At 42.6% G+C, this 21,467-nt stretch overlaps 1 protein-coding gene across 1 annotated transcript in view; it reads left to right on the forward strand.

The window, feature by feature from the left end:
• LOC126162002 (uncharacterized) overlaps window positions 1-21,467 on the forward strand; it is an 81,200-nt gene that overhangs the window by 13,064 nt on the left and 46,669 nt on the right. The window contains exon 2 of the mRNA XM_049918226.1: window positions 7,452-7,628. Coding sequence (XP_049774183.1) covers window positions 7,452-7,628 — 177 coding nt within the window. The remainder of the gene's footprint in view (window positions 1-7,451; window positions 7,629-21,467) is intronic.

Here is a 21,467-nt window from a genome sequence, read left to right on the forward strand (position 1 = left end):
GTGATCCTGACAGGCATAAGGTATGCATGCACGCCATGATAAACACTCGGGTTTCTTACGGTGAAACATCACATAATTATACAATTTGTACAGTTTTGTTAATTTATTAGAAGATTGATCCTGTGCAATTTGTTTTGCCCTCTACCATCTGGAATCTGCATTTTGCAGTGCAGTCATATTCTCAAACAACTCACGATAATAGCGATGATGTGCCGTATATTTCATCACATAAATCTTGTAACTGGTCACCTGCACTACACGTTCACTGCATTCTGGCAACGCCTGGTAAGCTGAAAAGTGAATCCGCAATTAAGTTCTCACTACCGTTAATGTGTACATTTTCCAAACCATATTCTTGCAAGATTCCTCAAACACAACAACATAATCACCCCTTAGTAATTTGGCTTCCGACCTGAGCACAGCACAAGCCAACAATCTCAGCGTCTAGTGGAATACATATATACGAGTAGAGCTAGAGACGAGAAACATAGCAGAGAAGCGGTCTTTTTCAACATCGAGAAAACGTTCTATTATGTCCGTAATTATAGCTTAATATGTTGTGTAAGGCAAACATGTTAGCTCGATCACGAATGCTTTGAGCAGGGTCCTGCTGGGGTCGGTTCTAGGCCCCGTCCTTTACACACTCTACACCAATGGCGCGCCAGAATTGACACGAAATGAAATTGACCTCTATACGATACGGCGATATGTGAAAACACAGTAACCTAAACTTCATTGCACGAAAACTGCAATAACACGTAGATACCATCTTGCAGTGGTGCAACACATGAAAAATTCAAAAAAATCCAGAAAAAGTGTTGCTGTATGTTCACAAGCAATTAAGTGCTCCCGACCAGCAATCTCTGTGACTAGCAGAGTGTTAAGAGTTGAGTGGCTCCGCAACATACCTGGGCCTACAGCTCGACTGGCGCCTGTCATTCGTGCAACAAATAAACAGAGCAAGAAGGGAGGGCTGCACTGCTTACTACCAAGTGCACACTACTAAGTGCACACTACTACTGTGTGGAGAGGGAGGGCTATCAGTAGATACGAAGCTTAGTTTGTACAAGAATTTTATCCTGCCAACGAAGCTGTATAGATCACAACTACGCTCAATGGGAGCAAATACACATTTGAATAAGCTACAATCATTGCAAAATAAAATCCTCCCCATCATCGCAGACGCAGACCGATACATGCTACACACTCATTAAGCAGCTATTAGGCGAACCCTTCTTCTCCACATACATATGGAAGTAGTGTTAAAATCTGTATGGGTAGGCTTCCACTTCGCGCCACCGTCTCACTCGTTAGCTGCGTACACATTACTCTTATGCTTCAGGTAAGAGACTTGTATCCATACTCAGCAGAAACTTTACGCTATAACAATCATACATGAAAACAATCATTCAGATACACAATCATTGCCATTTTTCTTAAAACATTAAAGCCATGGTGGAGGTCAGACGGGCATACTCATGTGGTGCTTCAAGAGACAATTACACAGACATAAAACACGTCGCTTCTTGGTATTGTGGTGTTTATACCCAGGGAGCGATCTTCTTTAATACGTCTAACAGTTCTTGACTGTTGACGAGCCGATTGATAAAATATCGAATGAGTGGTGCTAAATCATAAAATGTCCTCTACTGTTTTACTGTGCAGGAGGAGGGAACTTCTCTATAGATTTTATTTTATCCTGCTCAGGAACATCCCGGTAGGAGATATAACGTGGCCTAACAACAATGAACTACAGACCTTGGCACTGGTGGGGAGGCTTGCGCTCCTCATCGATACAGAGAGCCGTACCGTACCTGCAACCACAGCGGAGGTGTATCTGTTGAGACGCCAGACCAACTTGTAATTCATGAAGAGAGGGATCCGTCTTTTCAGTATCATTCTGTGGAACGTGGCGTGGAATTTTAGATCCCTTAATCAGGCTGGTAGGTTAGAAAATTTAAAAAGGGAAATGGATAGATTGGAGTTAGGTATGGCGGGAATTTGTGAAGTTCAGTGGCAGGAGCGCAGGACATCCGATCTGGTGAACACAGGGTTATAAATACAAAATAAAATAGGGGTAATGCAGGAGTAGGTTTAATAATGAATAAGAAAAGAGGAATGCTGTTAAACTACTATGAACTGCACAGTGAAGTACAATTGTAGCCAAGATGGACACTGAGCCAACACCTACCACAGTAGTGAAGCTTATATGTCATGTAGCTATGTATATGATGAAGAGATTAAAGAAATGTATGATGAGATAAAAGAAATTATTCAGATACGTAAGGGAGATGAAAATTTAATACTGATTGGGGACTGTAAGTCGACAGTGTGGAAAGGAAGGAAAGTAGTGTAGCATAGTAGTAGTAGGTGAATATGGACTGGGAGAAAGGAATAAAAGAGGAACCCACCTAGTTGAATTTAACACAGCGTCTAATTTAATTATTGCTAAATTTGGGTCACGAAAGAAAGTGGAAGAGACCTATAGATATCACAAGGTTTCAAATTGATTATGTAATGGTAAGACAGAGATTTAGGAACCAGATTTTAAATTATAGTTCATTTCCAGGGGCAGATGTGGACTGTGACCACAATTTACTGATTAAGAATTGTACATTAAAACTGAAAAAATAGGAAGAAGGTACGAAATTAAGAAAAAGGGACCTGGAAAAGTTGAAAGAACGAGAGGTTGTTTGGTGTTGCAGAGGAAGCATTAGGCAACGGTTGACTAGAACAGCGGACAGGAATAGAGCATCTGACGAATGGGTAGCTCCGAGAGATAAAATAGTAAAGGTAGCAGAGGATCAAATTGGTAAAAAGACAAGTCCTTGTAGAAATCCTGGGATAACACAGATATTGAATTTAAGTGAGGAAAGGAGAAAATACAAAAATGCAGTAAAAGAAGCAGGCGAAAGGGAGTACAAATAGCTAGAAATGTGATTGACAGGAAGTACAGAATGGCTAAGCCGGAATGGCTAGCGACACAAATGTAAGGATTTAGAAACTTATGTTACTAGGGGAAGATAGATACTACCTGCAAGAAAGTTAAACAGGGCTTTGGGGGAAAGAGAAGCAACTGCATGAATATGCTCAGATGGAAAACGAGTCCTAAGCAAAGAAGGGAAAGCTGAAAGGTGGAAGGAGTATATAGAAGGGCTCTGCTAGGGAGTACCTGAGTGAAATATTATAGAAATAAAAGGGGATGTAGATGACGACGAGATGTGATACTTCGAGAAGAATTTGACTTAGCATCCGAAGATGTAAGTTGAAACAAGGCCCCAGGAATAGACGATATTCTGTGAGAACTACTATAGCCTTGGGAGGGTCAGCCATGACAAAATTCTTCCAACCGGTGTGGAAGTTGTATGAGACACGTTAAACACCCCCATTCTTCAAGAAGACTACAATAATTCCAACTCCGAATAAAACAGATGCTTTTGTTGTTGTTGTGGTCTTCAGCCCTGAGACTGGTTTGATGCAGCTCTCCATGCTACTCTATCCTGTGCAAGCTTCTTCATCTCCCAGTACCTACTGCAACCTACATCCTTCTGAATCTGCTTTGTGTATTGATCTCTTGGTCTCCCTCTACGATTTTTACCCTCCACGCTGCCCTCCAATGCTAAATTTGTGATCCTTCGATGCCTCAGAACATGTCCTACCAACCGATCCCTTCTTCTAGTCAAGTTGTGCCACAAACTTCTCTTCTCCCCAATCCTATTCAATACCTCCTCATTAGTTACGTGATCTACCCACCTTATCTTCAGCATTCTTCTGTAGCACCACATTTCGAAAGCTTCTATCCTCTTCTTGTCCAGACTAGTTATCGTCCATGTCTCACTTCCATACATGGCTACACTCCATACAAATACTTTCAGAAACGACTTCCTGACACCTAAATCTATATTCGATGTTAACAAATTTCTCTTCTTGAGAAACGCTTTCCTTGCCATTGCCAGTCTACATTTTATATCCTCTCTACTTCGACCATCATCGGTTATTTTACTCCCTAAATAGCAAAACTCCTTTACTACTTTAAGTGTCTCATTTCCTAATCTAATTCCCTCAGCATCACCCGACTTAATTTGACTACATTCCATTATCCTCGTTTTGCTTTTGTTGATGTTCATCTTATACCTTCCTTTCAAGACACTGTCCATTCCGTTCAACTGCTCTTCCAAGTCCTTTGCTGTCTCTGACAGAATTACAATGTCATCGGCGAACCTCAAAGTTCTTACTTCTTCTCCATTAATTTTAATACCTACTCCGAATTTTTCTTTTGTTTCCTTTACTGCTTGCTCAATATACAGATTGAATAACATCGGGGACCGGCTACAACCCTGTCTCACTCCTTTCCCAACCACTGCTTCCCTTTCATGCCCCTCGACTCTTATAACTGCCATCTGGTTTCTGTACAAATTGTAAATAGCCTTTCGCTCCCTGTATTTTACCCCTGCCACCTTCAGAATTTGAAAGAGAGTATTCCAGTCAACATTGTCAAAAGCTTTCTCTAAGTCTACAAATGCTAGAAACGTAGGTTTGCCTTTTCTTAATCTTTCTTCCAAGATAAGTCGTAAGGTCAGTATTGCCTCACGTGTTCCAACATTTCTACGGAATCCAAACTGATCTTCCCCGAGGTCGGCTTCTACCAGTTTTTCCATTCGTCTGTAAAGAATTCGCGTTAGTATTTTGCAGCTGTGACTTATTAAACTGATAGTTCGGTAACTTTCACATCTGTCAACACCTGCTTTCTTTGGGATTGGAATTATTATATTCATCTTAAAGTCTGAGGGTATTTCGCCTGTCTCATACATCGTGCTCACCAGATGGCAGAGTTTTGTCATGACTGGCTCTCCTGAGGCCATCAGTAGTTCTAATGGAATGTTGTCTACTCCCGGGGCCTTGTTTTGACTCAGGTCTTTCAGTGCTCTGTCAAACTCTTCACGCAGTATCTTATCTCCCATTTCATCTTCATCTACATCCTCTTCCATTTCCATAATATTGTCCTCAATTACATCGCCCTTGTATAAACCCTCTATATACTCCTTCCACCTTTCTGCTTTCCCTTCTTTGCTTAGAACTGGGTTGCCATCTGAGCTCTTGATATTCATACAAGTGGTTCTCTTCTCTCCAAAGGTCTCTTTAATTTTCCTGTAGGCAGTATCTATCTTACCCCTAGTGAGACAAGCCTCTACATCCTTACATTTGTCCTCTAGCCATCCCTGCTTAGCCATTTTGCACTTCCTGTCGATTTCATTTTTGAGACGTTTGTATTCCTCTTTGCCTGCTTCATTTACTGCATTTTTATATTTTTTCCTTTCATCAATTAAATTCAATATTTCTTCTGTTACCCAAGGATTTCTATTAGCCCGCGTCTTTTTACCTACTTGATCGTCTGCTGCCTTCACCACTTCATCCCTCAGAGCTACCCATTCTTCTTCTACTGTATTTCTTTCCCCCATTCCTGTCAATTGTTCCCTAATGCTCTCCCTGAAACTCTCTACAACCTCTGGTTCTTTCAGTTTATCCAGGTCCCATCTCCTTAAATTCCCACCTTTTTGCAGTTTCTTCAGTTTCAATCTGCAGTTCATAACCAATAGATTGTGGTCAGAATCTACATCTGCCCCAGGAAATGTCTTACAATTTAAAACCTGGTTCCTAAATCTCTGTCTTACCATTATATAATCTATCTGAAACCTGTCAGTATCTCCAGGCTTCTTCCATGTATACAGCCTCCTTTCATGATTCTTGAACCAAGTGTTAGCTATGATTAAGTTATGCTCTGTGCAAAATTCTACAAGGCGGCTTCCTCTTTCATTCCTTCCCCCCAATCCATATTCACCTACTATGTTTCCTTCTCTCCCTTTTCCTACTGACGAATTCCAGTCACCCATCACTATTAAATTTTCGTCTCCCTTCACTACCTGAATAATTTCTTTTATCTCGTCATACATTTCATCTATTTCTTCATCATCTGCAGAGCTAGTTGGCATATAAACTTGTACTACTGTAGTAGGCATGGGCTTTGTGTCTATCTTGGCCACAATAATGCGTTCACTATGCTGTTTGTAGTAGCTAACCCGCACTCCTATTTTTTTTATTCATTATTAAACCTACTCCTACATTACCCCTATTTGATTTTGTATTTATAACCCTGTAATCACCTGACCAAAAGTCTTGTTCCTCCTGCCACCGAACTTCAATAATTCCCACTATATCTAACTTTAACCTATCCATCTCCCTTTTTAAATTTTCTAACCTACCTGCCCGATTAAGTGATCTGACATTCCACGCTCCGATCCGTAGAACGCCAGTTTTCTTTCTCCTGATAACGACGTCCTCTTGAGTAGTCCCCGCCCGGAGATCTGAATGGGGGACTATTTTACCTCCGGAATATTTTACCCAAGAGGACGCCATCATCATTTAATCATACAGTAGAGCTGCATGTCCTCGGGAAAAATTACGGCTGTAGTTTCCCCTTGCTTTCAGCCGTTCGCAGTACCAGCATAGCAAGTCCGTTTTGGTTAATGTTACAAGGCCACATCAGTCAATCATCCAGACTGTTGCCCCTGCAACTACTGAAAAGGCTGCTGCCCCTCTTCAGGAACCACATGTTTGTCTGGCCTCTCAACAGATACCCCTCCGTTGTGGTTGCACCTACGGTACGGCCATCTGTATCGCTGAGGCACGCAAGCCTCCAACGGCAAGGTCCATGGTTCATGGGGGGAACAGATGCTTACAGGAGTGAAAATTGTCGAAATATGGGTTTAATAAGTCATGACTGCAAAATAAAGGGCGACAATTTTTGAACTATGTGAAACAACCCTAAAGTAGTTGCAAACTGCGGCTGGAACACACGCTTTATTCAACATGTAAACGTCACTACAGATATTCTGATTTATGTTATGACATGTTCGATATGTCTGCCATCTTTTGCGATGATGTGGCGCAGACGAATAGCGAAATTCTGCATGACCAGCTGATGTGTCCGAACATCGATGCTGCCGATGACCTCCTGAATGACTGTTTTCATCTCAGCAATGTTTGGGTTTTTTGCTGTACAGCTTATCTGTAATACGGCCCAACAAAAAGGAGTCGCTTATGTTTAAATCCGAAAGATATGTTAAACTGATTGCCTTTAATTTCAGGGTCACTGACTGCTATGGGCAAAGGCAACAACTGAACGGAGTACGCATTCTGTCATTATGTCTCTTCGTAATGGCCTGCCGACGTTTCTGGATCCTATCTGTAAAAAATTAGAGAATAGCAAAAATCATGTAATTATTCACACTGAGAGTAGGTAGATTTAAAATAATTGTAAAAGTTCTAGACTGACACCACATTTAATTGCTTTAAGCCAGCAAGTTTTATAGTTTAAACACGATTACATGTGTGTGGGCTAATACCTGTGGCAGGGTGTCCCTGTTGGTTAACTATGCCTGCCGTGTGTGCAGGAGGAGCGGCGCCGCACGGGCCAGTACATGGCGCTGGGCGTCGTGGCGGCGACCTTCCTAGTGGGCCTCTACCACGCCTGCCTGCAGAAGAACGCCGCTCTAGCCGGCCTGCTCGTACCCTCGCTCATCATGATCGTCTACCTAGCCTGGGTGCTCTACTCCGCCAGGAAGAAGAAGGTACGTTTCCCATTCGCACACTCCCTTTCTCGAACAGACGCTAGTTAAACTACAATGAAATTATCACTCTGCCGCGGAACGTGGGCTGATTAGAATCTTCAGGCAGAGTAAGTGCTGAACCGAGACTCGAACGCGGGACCTGCCTTTTGCGGGCGAGTGCTCTCCCGACATTTTTTTCTTGTATTTAGCTATTTTTTGAGAGACATCGACCACCTTTTTCCAAAAAAAAAGAAGAAACTGTGACGACAACTCCAAAGAACGATGAAGGGACTACCATCGTGCCCAGCGGGTATAGGAAGGTAGGAGAAACAGACACCGTTATTGTTCACAAAACCAGAGTATGTCCTTGTAACGTCATAACTGTTCTGGAAGGAACCTCGCTGCCGTCCTACCAGGCAGCAGGTAGTAACAAAAAAGTCAAAGTGAGGCCACCACGACAACCTTCAACATTGAAAAAGAAACATTCCGTTTCTAGATGTGCAACTTTTAGTTCTTTCTGGGTCGCATACTCGCCTAGTTTTCCATAGCTGGTCACTTATCACTTTGATTGGTCGGTTCCACCAACGACAGCACCGCCGCTCATCTTGCGCACCGGGCACACTCCAACTATTTGGATGGTCAGCAAAAACCATTCCTAGGAAGTTTGTATGCAAGTCCTTTTACTTTCACAGACGTAGCAGTTTTGTATGCCCATCTTGCAAGTATCGTCAGTAATCCAGTAAGTTCATATCTGCATCTGGATGTAGGTAATGGGCCGTCAGTCCTGTAATCCACGCCACTGTGTTCGTCTTATGACGCGGAGAATACATTTCCTCAGGAAAAAACAGAATGTCAGAAGAGACCGTTGGACGTATAGTGCACCGCATGAACGCTATGATCTTCCTTTCTTTCTTGGCAGAGTCCAGAGTGCCAACGTCACGCCACAAACCAATCGGTGGTCATCTGTATCCAACACTGCACAATGTTGACACATCGGTGAATTCGTCAAATTTATTGCTTACTTTTTGTCATTCGTTGGTTGTTTCCGATTTACGACGAAGTACCTTGTTGACCTGACTGTTGTAGGCATGATGGGGTGGTGTTCCGTGCACCACTTGCCAATTAACGGCAGGATGTTTCCTTTCCATCTTGTTTCGTGAGATATGTCGCAGAAGCAGATGGTACACGTCTTTCGATAGCGGCCGTCTGGACGTCGGTAAATGCGCCCGAACGTAACTGTGTTCAACGATGAACGTGCGCATTTACGTTAACGGGAGCGATATATCCGACACTGACCGGGGGAAGATGCTATGTTGGGGGGCGTCTTCTAGAGTACGTTGACTAACCCAGCGCTCCCTTCTCGCGCTGGGAGGATAAGTGTCTCGTACTGCACCTTAAAGAGCTGTCCCAAGCTTACATAGTATCCAAACACCGCCAGAATCCTCATAGACATAGTGCGGTGGCACATCATGGGATCAAGATAAGGATTAATGGGTGAACACGCATATCCACGAACCGTAGGGCGTTCAGTCGTTCTGATGTGCGAACTCTCAGCAGCAACCGTCGGTAGTTGTCCGCAGCCGTTCTTGGAGTCTCCTTATGGAATATGATACCCAAACGTCAGTGGGTTTGCACCGCAGGTAAGGGTCGTTTCGTCCCCGGTTCTAATCCACGACCCATATTAATTAAATGTGATTTTCGGAAGTTGACCTCGCTTCTAGCCACCATCCCATTCGTCTGTAGCCCATCCAGGACTGAGCGAGTCTCTATCTCATTCCGGGCGAGGAACACCATGCCATCTGCGTATGCTCTAGTACATACAAATAGTTAAGATTCTTAAATTAAATTCACAATGTATAAGGACATTTGCATTATACGTAAAATTACAAATAGCATAAAAAAATCTCAACTGTTCAACACAACGCTGTCCCGACTACAAACAGTTAATTAATGAAATAAACTCGCGACAGCACTCTGTCCCCACAACTAGATCACAAGTGTGGGATAATCCCACAACAGGACTTGAATATAAGTTCAACAAACATTAAATAAAAGACATTAAAATGCGTATATCTCCACTGGTTATTCTGCTCTCATACAGACAAGATACTGCCAAGCTGCCCGAAGGCTAACCACATGTAAAATCGAAGCAACAATAGTACTTCACTGATTGGCCACAAGCCTCTTCCACATAAATTACACTAAGTAGTTAAATAAACTACCGTGCCCCTAAAACACAATTAAAATCATCATGAGAATTAAACCCTCAATTTTATTTGCCAAAAGACCTTAACCACACGCTCACAAGGGTTTTACAATAACAGAAAGAGACAATTACTTCCTAATCCGGCGACACCCCAGCCGTGGCACGATTCCAAAAGAATAACGACAAACTACTCAACCTGAGGCTGAAACGGGAGATCTGCAGAATCGCGTGTGACCTTCCAAGATTTAGGCATCGTGCGATGGCGAGAAAGCCGTTAAAGCAGAAGGCAAATGCGCCCCTGCCCGAGACCAGCAGGGCAGCAAAGCGTCAACCACTGCCATACAAGGTTGTCAACATATAGCAAACAACAAACACCTAAACAAGTTTGACCAAAATTAACGTACACAGTAACACTTAAATGGGAAATTAAAAAACAGCTATTATAGCTTCCGTAAAGGAGTGACTTCCCAGCAATAACAAGACGATAAAAAAAAATAATTGCATAATAATTCAAACAAGAGTTTAAATAATCAAGGAATGTTGGGCCTCTTAGTGGCTAATAGGCACTGTAATTGGGATACGCACCAAATGGCAGACGCCGGTTAAACTGTACCCTTGAAAGGAGTCTACTGGGGCAAATTTGTATGTGGCACCCGAATATGATTTTACAAACGATGTATGTCTTTGACAGGCTTTTTAACCCTGACTGTGTAAGACCGCAGACCCAGAGTTACTGCTTCTGGTCTGAGATAATTATAGTGTTGGAGTAAAAGAGCGCTGGGCGCTTTGTCATAGGTAGCTGTCTGTGAGCGAAAGACGATGTAGTAGGCAGTTTTTGTGGTGTGTTGTGTGAAGCCACCAATTGTTAGACTAATGTAGGAATCACGAGAATATGTAAGCAGAAGTCTTCATGCAAGCGCGTTAATATAGATGAATTGGCTGATAATTTGTAATTGTTGAGTAACCACTCAAAGTACGTAAACCTTTTTGATAAAAAGGCTACTTAGATGTTTCACTTCTGTAATGCTTTTAAGATTTGTTAACAGAGCTATGTGTAATTTGATGATTTGCATTTATTTTGGATTAGTAAGGTTAGATAATACTTTCTGTTTAAATCTCATTGTTTGTGACTCAATTGTGGGTAATGTAACTTCAACTGTCACATGCTTTTTGCAAGCCAAACTTAAATTGCAAAATAATTTTGCTAAAAATACTCAGTGTTAATAATTCACCATAGTCAGTACCGCCTCCCTATCCAGGTCATATATTTTTTAAAGAACTTGCTTTTTCTTAAATGTTCTCATATATCAGCCGAAAGAATTTCATGTGCATTTCAAGTATTGTGGCCAGCATTGCACACTGCTCAGCCTGTAGCTAGAATATTTATGTTTCTCATCAGAGCTCAGAATTATTCGCGTTTGATCACTGCTGCTTTAGAGATAAGACAATTTAATTTATTTGTTATGTGTACAGAGATCAGAGTTATCAGTTTTGAACAGGGCCAGAGGTTTCAGTGCCTAAGGGGCTTAATGTAATTTGCAATAACTGTATTTCTTTATTGGTATTGGGAGTTGCATTGTCCAAACAATTCGTATAAAGTTTTGTCAATAATACCACAGAGTAAGTACACAAATTGCAGCTACAACACGCTCCACGACAATTTGAGTTTTGCATCCATTCCATAGTTCAGACATTCATTCAACGTAATCTTAAAGCTCCTATTTTTTTAAAAGAACCTTGCACTTGGCGACAGCTCTGTCTGTCGTAGGTTTTGTAAAATCTTTGATATTAAAATGGTCAGATATATATATTCTGTTCTCTCAACCACTCTGTAGCGATAACATTAGTTTGATTATTATTATTTTTTTTGTGCAACGCAGCTTACTAATTTGTACAAATTTTTTCCACACTTCATCGGTATTCTTATGCTCCGCCTTGAGTTCCAATGATTTGATTGTTCAATATTTTGTCTATGGATTTGCACCCTGTGTGTGATTCACGATTCAGCGCAGAAGTGTGAAGGTTCCGGCCCGTAGTATCACAATTAAAGACACCGAAATGGACAATTTACCGATTTTTTACAATGATGCTGAGAATGATAGTGACCACTCTGCGGTCTTACACAGTCCGCGATATAAAGCCTATCAAAGACATACGTCGTTTATAAAATCATACTCCGATGCCATATAGAAATGTGCCCTATTAGACTCCTGTCATTCTGTAACCCGGAGGTCTCCACAACACGGAGTAAGAAAGTGTGTGAATATAAGCATGCACACACAGATGAGCAACAAACGCATACCTTTACGCCAAGTGCACACAACTTTAGTTACAGGCAATGAGTTCAACAACACAGGAAGGACCATGAGGTCTACAACAAACAGAAACTACAATCAGTAGTATCAAACACTCAATAATAACAGACAATGATTTCAAGTACAAGATTAGCATATCAAAGTACTAGTTAGGCGCATCCAGAAACCTCGAGATTGAGACACACAGCCCTAAAGGGGTCACCGAAGGGCACAAAGAAACTGGATTCCTGGCCGGCAGACACCAGGCAGGATTAACAATCTTGAAGCATAGTGTTAGCTAAACCGTCTCCATAGATTATTTCAAATGCCAAGGCGGCCAATAGCTTCCCGACTCCAGGTAGGGCCGACCGGTGTGGCCGTGCGGTTCTAAGCGCGTCAGTTTGGAACCGCGTGACCGCTACGGTCGCAGGTTCGAATCCTGCCTCGGGCATGGTTGTGTGTGATGTCCTTAGGTTAGTTAGGTTTAAGTAGTTCAAGTTCTAGGGGACTGATGACCTCAGTAGTTAAGTCCCATAGTGCTCAGAGCCATTTGAACCATTTGAACTCCAGGTAGGCAATGGACAGTACTGCTGTGCTGCGCGTGGCTGTTAACACGTTGTTCAGTACATCTCGGCGTGTTTAGCACACCACGGCTGAGTGATGCACGTCGTAACCAGGTTGTACGCGATGAGAGCCGCTCCTTGCCCACTAAACTCGCCGATAGAAACGGTCAACGCTGTGGGAAAACGCGGGCCCCCACAGGCTAACGGTCAACAGTGTTAATTCGCTGCAATCGTCAGGACGCCGAATACTGACGCAGATTCATCAAGCTCGGTGTCCGACACCACTCGCCAGCACACAGCCCCAGAGGAAACACATAACCAAATACAGATGATACTACGGGCGCCAGAGTCGACGGAACGAGCGCACAATTGGCGCCAGTAGGATTACGCATGTGCCCTCACGGGAGTCACCTCGGCTCAACTACCACCATGTAAGAGATGAGATACAGGTGAAAGTAAAACTGCGAGGACAGGTTGTGAGTCACACTTGGGTAGTCTGTAGAGCACGTACACGCGAAAGGCAAAGTTCCTGAGTTAGAATCTCTATCACGAATTTTTATTAGTTAAAGTACATTGCAAATGTTTTGTACAGGACATAATGCAGACAGGCCTTTCTCTCTAGGTCATGATTACGCGCTGTAAGTCGCCCAGCATTATCGAAGGGTAGTAGTTTTCAGCTTTCAGTTGTAAAATTTACCGTTTCCTACAGAGAATCCAGAGAAGCTCTCTGCCAAAGACTTCATAGGGCTCCGCATATATGTATTTATGACATAATAACATTGCGAGTGAACATAAAAATTAATTTTAATTACGATACCTATAATGAGATCCTTCGAAATTACACAAGAAGACATAAAATTGGATAAAATTATCCCCTCCAAACTAAGTACACCAAAATACATTAAAAAAATTATGTTACATTTTCCATAAATACGTACATGAAATGTTTCCTCAGTAGTGAATATGGACAACCAGTTGCTGCGTAATGGTGTGACCACAATGGAGACTTGTGCCGAACAGTCACTCGAACTTGAATTTTCCGTTATCGGAAGCAGTACCATTTTTTTTCTTTACACTATCGAGCATAGCAGGAAACCGACATGGCAAGGAGAAGGGAACGGTAATTCGTCATAGGCACAGTGGGACTATCGAAGAATAGCTTTTTGGAGAAGAAAATTCCCATAACCAGAGAACATTCAATCGGTACTATGAGTGGAAAACGCGTGGATCAACTCCTCGTTGCTGTAACACCCCAACTCCGCGATGGGTTAACAAAAACACAGCAAAGGAAATTAGAGAAAACGTAATTGTTTTTTTGAGACTGCGGACAACTGCGCAATGTCTTTGGCTGAGGAAATGTCAAAATCAAGGACAGTTTTTCGTCGTGAGCAAGCAAGTAGTGAACTGCCTGTCCACAAATCCACTTCACGGAGATTGTGTTCGTTTGTAGGAAGTGTCCCTTGAAATACGAAACAGAACTCTATGTAGAAAAGATAGGGAATCCAGTATTATCATCTGAATTTAAAAGAGCTTTGCAAGACTTAATCAAATAAGGCAGAAGGGATTGATAATATGACATCAGAATGTCTAAAATCGCTGATGGAAGTGCCAACACAACGACTGTTCACGTTGGTACGGAGAATGTATGAATCTGGCGATACACAATCTGACTTTCGGAGAAAAATGTACATAATTTCGAAGACTGAAAGAGCTGAAAAGAGCGAGAATTATCGTACAATCAGCTTAACAGCTGTGACTGAAAAGAATAATATACAGAAGAATAGGAAACAAGTTGACGATATTTCAGATGACGATCAGTTTGGCTTTAGGAACGGTAAAGTCACCAGAGATGCAGTAATGACGTTGTTGTTCATGGTAGAAGTAAGGCCACAGAAAAATCAAGACATGTTCGTAGGATTTGTTGACCGGACAAAAAAGAGCCGCTATGTCTAATGGTACAAGGTGTTCGAAATTCTGAAGGAAATAGGGGTAAGCTATAGGAAGAGTCGTGTAATATACAGTAAGTACAAAAGACAGTAGGGAATAATAAGAGTGGACGATCAAGAACGAAGTATTCAGATTAAAATGGAAATAAGACAGGAGTGTAGTTTGTCGCCCCTACTGTTATCTACACGATGTTTCCGTAAGAGTGTGCAAAATTTTAACAGGACATAGAGGATGCTCCGCTGATTACTTGGTGTCAGAGAAGTGAACTTTTCTACGCTTTGTCTAGAACTACTGTTTTCCAGCGTATTTACAACTAACATGCGTACAAGCTAACACGTACAGTGCTGTTTATTTACATGTTCATTCTTTATTTCCTACAAGGGGGCAAGGAGAACGAGTCACATCTTTTACCTGGCTATCTGAATGGCCACCTTTACTAGAGGTTTGTGCAAAGAGTTCTGCCTGAGTTGTTGGAGGACGTAGCCTTGGCTGTTCGTGAGATCATGTAGATATAGCATGACGGTGCACCACCTCACTTCAGTGTGGATGTCCGCAACAATCTCAGTGCTGTGTTTCATGACCACTAGAATGGAAGGGGAGGTCCTATCACATGGCCTGCTACGTCAACTGACGTGAATCCCCTGGGCTATTTCCTTCGGGGATAACTACAGTATGAGACCCCAGTGGATTTGGAGATGGAATTAGTGGCCAGAATTGTGGTTGCGCGTGATGTCATTCGAAACACATCAGGGATATTTGTCAGGGTGGATCAGAATCTTGTTCACCGATGTCATTGTATTGTTTTGTATGTTAACCGGGGGCCTAGAAACGACGGAGAGGCCCCGTCCCCGCCGCAGCCGTAGTAGTCCACAACCCCACGACGACTACCACAGTCCACTTCACCCCTCCGCCGCCCCACACCGAACCCAGGGTTATTGTGCGGTTCGGCCCGCGGTGGAACCCCCCCCCTCCCCCCCCCAGAGAACGTAGAACGTCTCGCACCAGACGAGTGTAACCCGTATGTTTATGTGGTAGAGCAGGGCTTAACAACTGGCCGGTTTTGAGCGCGAGTACTCACGTCTGCTCAGGCTCGTGCTTGCGAGCAGGTGAAAGGTCACGGAGTAGGGAGGGAGGGGATGGAGGGGAAATGCGCGCGCACGTTTGAATGTGATCTCGCGTTCTTAGCAGATTTAACTAGCCATCTGAATGCTTTGAACATTTTACTACAAGGTAAAGATCTGCTAATTACTCATTTCATAGATCGAATACGAGCTTTTAAAATGAAATTGACACTTTGGGTGAGTCAGCTGGAAACAGGAAACCTAACTCATTTTCCTAAATTATCATCCATGCAAGATGTTCACAAAGACTGTGAACGTTATTCACATAGATCAGTTGATCAGCGCTTTCAAGTTCTGACAGCACTAGACAGTGATTTTGATCTGTTCTCTCCATATTCAGCGAATATTTAAGAGATTCGTCCTGAGCTGCAGCAAGAAATTATTGACCTGCAGTGTGACAGAGATTACAGAGACAAATTTCAGAACAAGAAAAACATTTTGGAATGCTACAGACACTTCCCTCAGGATAGATTTCCTCGTTTGCACAAACAGGCGGCTACAATAACATCAATGTTCGGTTCCACGTATGTTTGTGAACAACTGTTCTCTGCAATGAAATGTAACAAGACGTGCCTGAGAAACGAATTGCCTGATCGAAATTTAAACTGCACGCTGCGCCTAAAATGCACAATAACTATTACTCCGAACATAGATGCAATTGTAAAGGGCAAAAGTACAAGATAACCGAGAATCCCACACTTCAGTGACACCTTTTATTGTGTAACAGTTCACAAATTAATGCGAATGTAGAGGCTTACACTAAGCTAATAAAATTATGTGGCATGTGTACAGTCTCCTTTATTTGTTTCATTTGTCACAGTAATAATTCGTGAGTGATATCCCTGCAGGTGGCCGCGGATTTACAGTGACTGGCGGCAGCTGTTGTGTGCCCCACGTGACTTTCCCCACTCTCCGCTCTGGTCCTATAGTGGGGGTAGCGTGCTCGCCCGGCTCCGTGCTCGCGTCTTGCTGCTCACAGCTTGCTCCGCGAGCACGTATGTTGTGAAGCCCTGTGGTAGAGTAATGGAGGTGTACGCGTACGTGGAGAACTTGTTTGCACAGCAATTGCCGACATAGTGTATCTGAGACGGAATAAGGGGAACCAGCTCGCATTCGCCGAGGCAGATGGAAAAGCACCTAAAAACCGTCCACAGGCTGGCCGGCTCAACGGATCTCGACTCAAGTCCACCGCGCGGAGTTGTGCTGGGGACCAGGCGTTCCGTTCCAATCCGGAAAGCCGTGCGTTAGACCGGACGGCTAACCGGGCGGACTCACCGATGTCATACTTGCAATGACCGCCAGTTTCAGAACATTTTTTAAGATAGAGTACAAACGGTACGTTCATTGTGTCAACGATGATATTTGCAGTTAATGTAAATAAAAAAGTACACAGTAATGTGTTTTTCTTCCTGTTATCTCTTCGGACGTCAGGTTCCCTATCTCAAATTGCTCAGTGGAGCATCCTCTATGTCCTGCTACATTTTTGCACGCTCTTACGGAAACATCCTGTATATATTGAAGAAGCATTGACGGAAATAAAATGTAGGGTGGAAAGATATCAGTGATAAGATACGCTAGTGACATTGCTAATCTGAGTGAAAGTGAAGAAGAATTAGAGGAGTTACTGAAGGGAATGAACAGTCTAATGAGTACAGAATATGGTTTGAGAGTAAATCGAAGACGTACGAAGACAATGAGAGGTAACAAAAATGAGAACATCGAGGTAACGTCAACATTGGTAATTACGAAGTAAGCGAAGATAAGGAACTCTGCTGCCTAGATGGCAAAGTAACCCGTGACGGACGGAGCAAGGAGAATATCAAACGCAGACTAGCACTGCCGGAAAGGGCTTTCCTGGCCAAGAGAAGTCCATTAGTATCAACCGTAGGCCTTAATTTGAGGAAGTCATTAGTCTGGAGCACAGCATTGTATGGTAGTGAAACATGGACTGTGGAAAACCGGGACAGAGGAGAATCGAAGTATTTGAGATGCGGTACTATAGACGAATGTTTAAAATTAGGACTGGGATAAGGTAACGAATGAGAAGTTTCTGCACGGAATCAGAGAGGGAAGGAACCTATCGAAAACACTGACGGCAAGAAGGAACAGGATGGTAGGTCATCAGGAAATAACTTCTAGGGAACTAGTGGGAGATGTATAGGGTAAAACTGTAGGTGAAGACAGGGACTGGAATACTTCCAGCAAATAATGGAGGATGTAGGTTGCAAATGCTACTCTGAGTTTAACAGCTTGGCACAAGGAAGTAATTTTTGGCGGTCCGCTTCAAAGAAGTCAGAAGACTAACGACTCAATAAAATAAAATTAAATTAAACAAAGAAACCTAATCCGGGAGGAGGAGGAGCAGGTAAGAAGACATCTGATGAGCAGTCGTACGGGTAATTAAAGCCAACATCTGTCGCGACAAGAATAAGACACGTATCGCCTGACCGCATACCAGGCGATGCTCGTCTGCGTCCAGAACATCACAGGCGAGACACAACAAGGAGTCGCAAGATGAGTCTCGTGAAGGTGCGTCTGGCATACTTGCTTCGAATATTCGAATTGATCGTAAGGTACTCTGCAAACTAGACGCCAGTGACAAGATACGAAGTGCACACCGATTGCGGACGTAGCGATGCTTCTCCTCAACCACGATTGGTGATATGTTTTGCTGAAGAAAACCATAGACGACCTTCGTGGACATAAAGCGCGGTGGCAGTTTCGTATCATGGACATAGCTAGGTTCGAGGAAAAAATGGCTGAAGTAAAAGAAGGGCGATGGGACGTCTAAAAGCAGGAGAGCTGCCGAGAGAGAGCGTGGTGCAAGGGCTTTGAATAAACAACAAGCTAGTAAGGGGTGTAGGACAATGGTACCACAGCACACTTTAAGAGTTGGCAAAAAAGGGGTATCGCTCTGTCAGGGACAGCAGGGACATGATACAGTGCTAAACTGCCCTAGAACTGCGGGACCTTCGTAAGAGACAGTCGTCTCTCCTTACAATCTATGTAAGCGTAGGGCACATGAGGTTTAAACTCAAAGAAATAGTATCGACGGTAACTGAAACAAATGCTAGATAGGCGGTTCTGATCCCCCATTGTACACAAAACAAACAGAACACTATTTCAGAAGCAACGAAAAAAAACATGTCGGATTTAAAAGAATGCAAACCCTCAAGATTGGTCAAGTTCGACAGTAGATCGAAATTTAAAAAAAAATGGTTCAAATGGCTCTGAGCACTATGGGACTTAACATCTGTGGTCATCAGTCCCCTAGAACTTAAAGAACTACTTAAACCTAACTAACCTAAGGACATCACACACATCCATGCCCGGGGCAGGATTCGAACCTGCGACCGTAGCAGTCGCGCGGTTCCCGACTGCGCGCCTAGAACCGCTAGACCACCGCGGCCGGCCCGATCGAAATTTAGCCCGAACGTCATTGCAATATGTGTTTAATAGTTTCCACAAAGAAGCTTTATCTCCAAATATGGCGGAAAATCCAATGAGATTGTATTCGTATGCAAAGTACACCAGCAGAAAGGCAGAATGAATCCCTTTACTACACAATAACCGTGGTGATGTTACTAATGACAATGCCACTGAAGCAATGTTACTAAGTACGGTTTTCCGAAATTCCTTCGCCAAGGAAGACGAAGTAAATAATCCAGAATTTGAACGAAGAACAAATGAGTAACTTAGAAGTAGATATCCTCAGTGTAGCAAAGCACCGTAAATCACTTAATAAACGTAAAGCCTCCGATCCTAATTGTACACCCGTCAGGTTCCATTCAGAATATGCTGATACAATAGGTCCATACTTAGCAGTCACAAACAACCGATCGTTCGTTGAAAGATTCGTACGTAAAGGCTGGAAAGTTGCTTACGCCACACCAATACCCAAGATTTAAGAAACAATATGATTAGCAAATGGTTCAAATGGCTCTGAGCACTATGGGACTTAACATCTGTGGTCATCAGTCTCCTAGAACTTAGAACTACTTAAACCTAACTAACCTAACGACATCACACACATCCATGCCCGAGGCAGGATTCGAACCTGCGAACGGAGCGGTCACGCGGTTCCAGACTGAAGCGTCTTTAACCGCACGGCCGCACCGGCCGGCTATGATTAGCATTCTTCGTATTTTAGCAGACAGTGCTGTCATTTACCATCTTATAAAGTCACCATGTGGTCAAAACAAATTGCAAAACGATTTAGACTAGATATCTGTATGGTGCGAAAAGTGGGAATTGACTGTCCATAATGATAAGTGTTGCGCTAAATTACATACCCATATTTTGGAACATATGTTGTGTTCCATCTTTACGAGTTATCTCGAAGAAAACGATATACTGACATACAGCCAATACGGATTCAGAAAATATCGTTCTACTGAAACACAACTAGCTCATTATTCTCACGAAGTAATAAGTGTTTCACAGCGAATGTGAAATTGATTCCATACTTGTAGATTTCCAAAATACTTTTGACAGCGCACCTAACAGGTGATTTCTAATCAAATTGCTTGGCTATTACCTAACTTCTCAGTTGTGCTACTGGATTCGTGATTTCCTGTAAGGAAGTTCACAGTTCATAGTAACTGACGGAAAGTCCTCGAGTAAATCAGAAGTAATATATGTCCTCTGCCGTTCCTGATCTACATAAACGATTTAGGAAAAATATAAGTAGATTCTTAGAGACATTCCAACACAGGACATCGAAAAAGTTCAAAGAAGGGCAGCTCTTTCTGTACTATCGCGGAATAGGGGAGAGAGTGCCACGGATATGACACGTGAATTTTGGATGATCTTAATGAGTCCCACGTGATACGGGTCCCACACCGCAGAGCAGTACTGCAGACCATGGCGAACAAGCGCGGTGTAAGCACTCTCTTTAGTAGGCCAGTTTCATTTTCTCAGTTTTCTACCAAGAAATCGTAGTCTTCTGTTTGCTTTACCCACGACATTATCTACGTCATCATTCCAACTTAAGTTATTGGTAATCATAATCTCTAAGTATTTTGTTGAATTTATAACCTTTACATTTGTGTTATTTATCATTAACGAAAATTTTGCGAATTCCTTTTGGTACTCATGTGGTTCATTCACACTTTTCATTATTTATAGTCAATCGCCACTTTTCGAATCATAAAGATGTTTCTCTAAATCATTTTGCAATTTCGTTTGTATCATAGCCTGTGATGACATTATAAGACGGTAAATGGCAGCATAGTCTGCAAACAACCTAAGAATGTTATTCATATTGTATCCTAAATCGTTTATGTTCATCAGGGAGAACAGAGGGCCTTTAACTCTTCCATGGGGAACGTAAGGTATTACTTCTGTTTTACTCGATGAGTTCGGTTTTTTATGTCCATGCCAGGCTATACTCCATGCAAATACCTTCATAAGAGACTTCCTAGCAAACATAGCTATAGCAAATATTAGTAAATTCTTCTTCGTCACAAGTACTTTTTCCTGCTATTCGTAATCCTCTCTACTTCACCTATCCTCAGTTATCTTGCTGCCCGAGTAAACAACTTCATCTACTACTTTTACTATCTCATTTTCTAGTCCTCTTCCCTCGTCATAGCCTACATTAATTCTGCTAAACTCTATTACACATTTTCTCCGTTTGGTTACATTCATTTTGTAACCTCTTTTCAAGACGCTATCCATTCTGTCAAGAGCTCTTGAAAATATTTTGTCATATGTGGAAGAATTACAGT

Source organism: Schistocerca cancellata, chromosome 1 (assembly GCF_023864275.1).
Source record: "Schistocerca cancellata isolate TAMUIC-IGC-003103 chromosome 1, iqSchCanc2.1, whole genome shotgun sequence".
Taxonomy (NCBI): domain Eukaryota; kingdom Metazoa; phylum Arthropoda; class Insecta; order Orthoptera; family Acrididae; genus Schistocerca; species Schistocerca cancellata.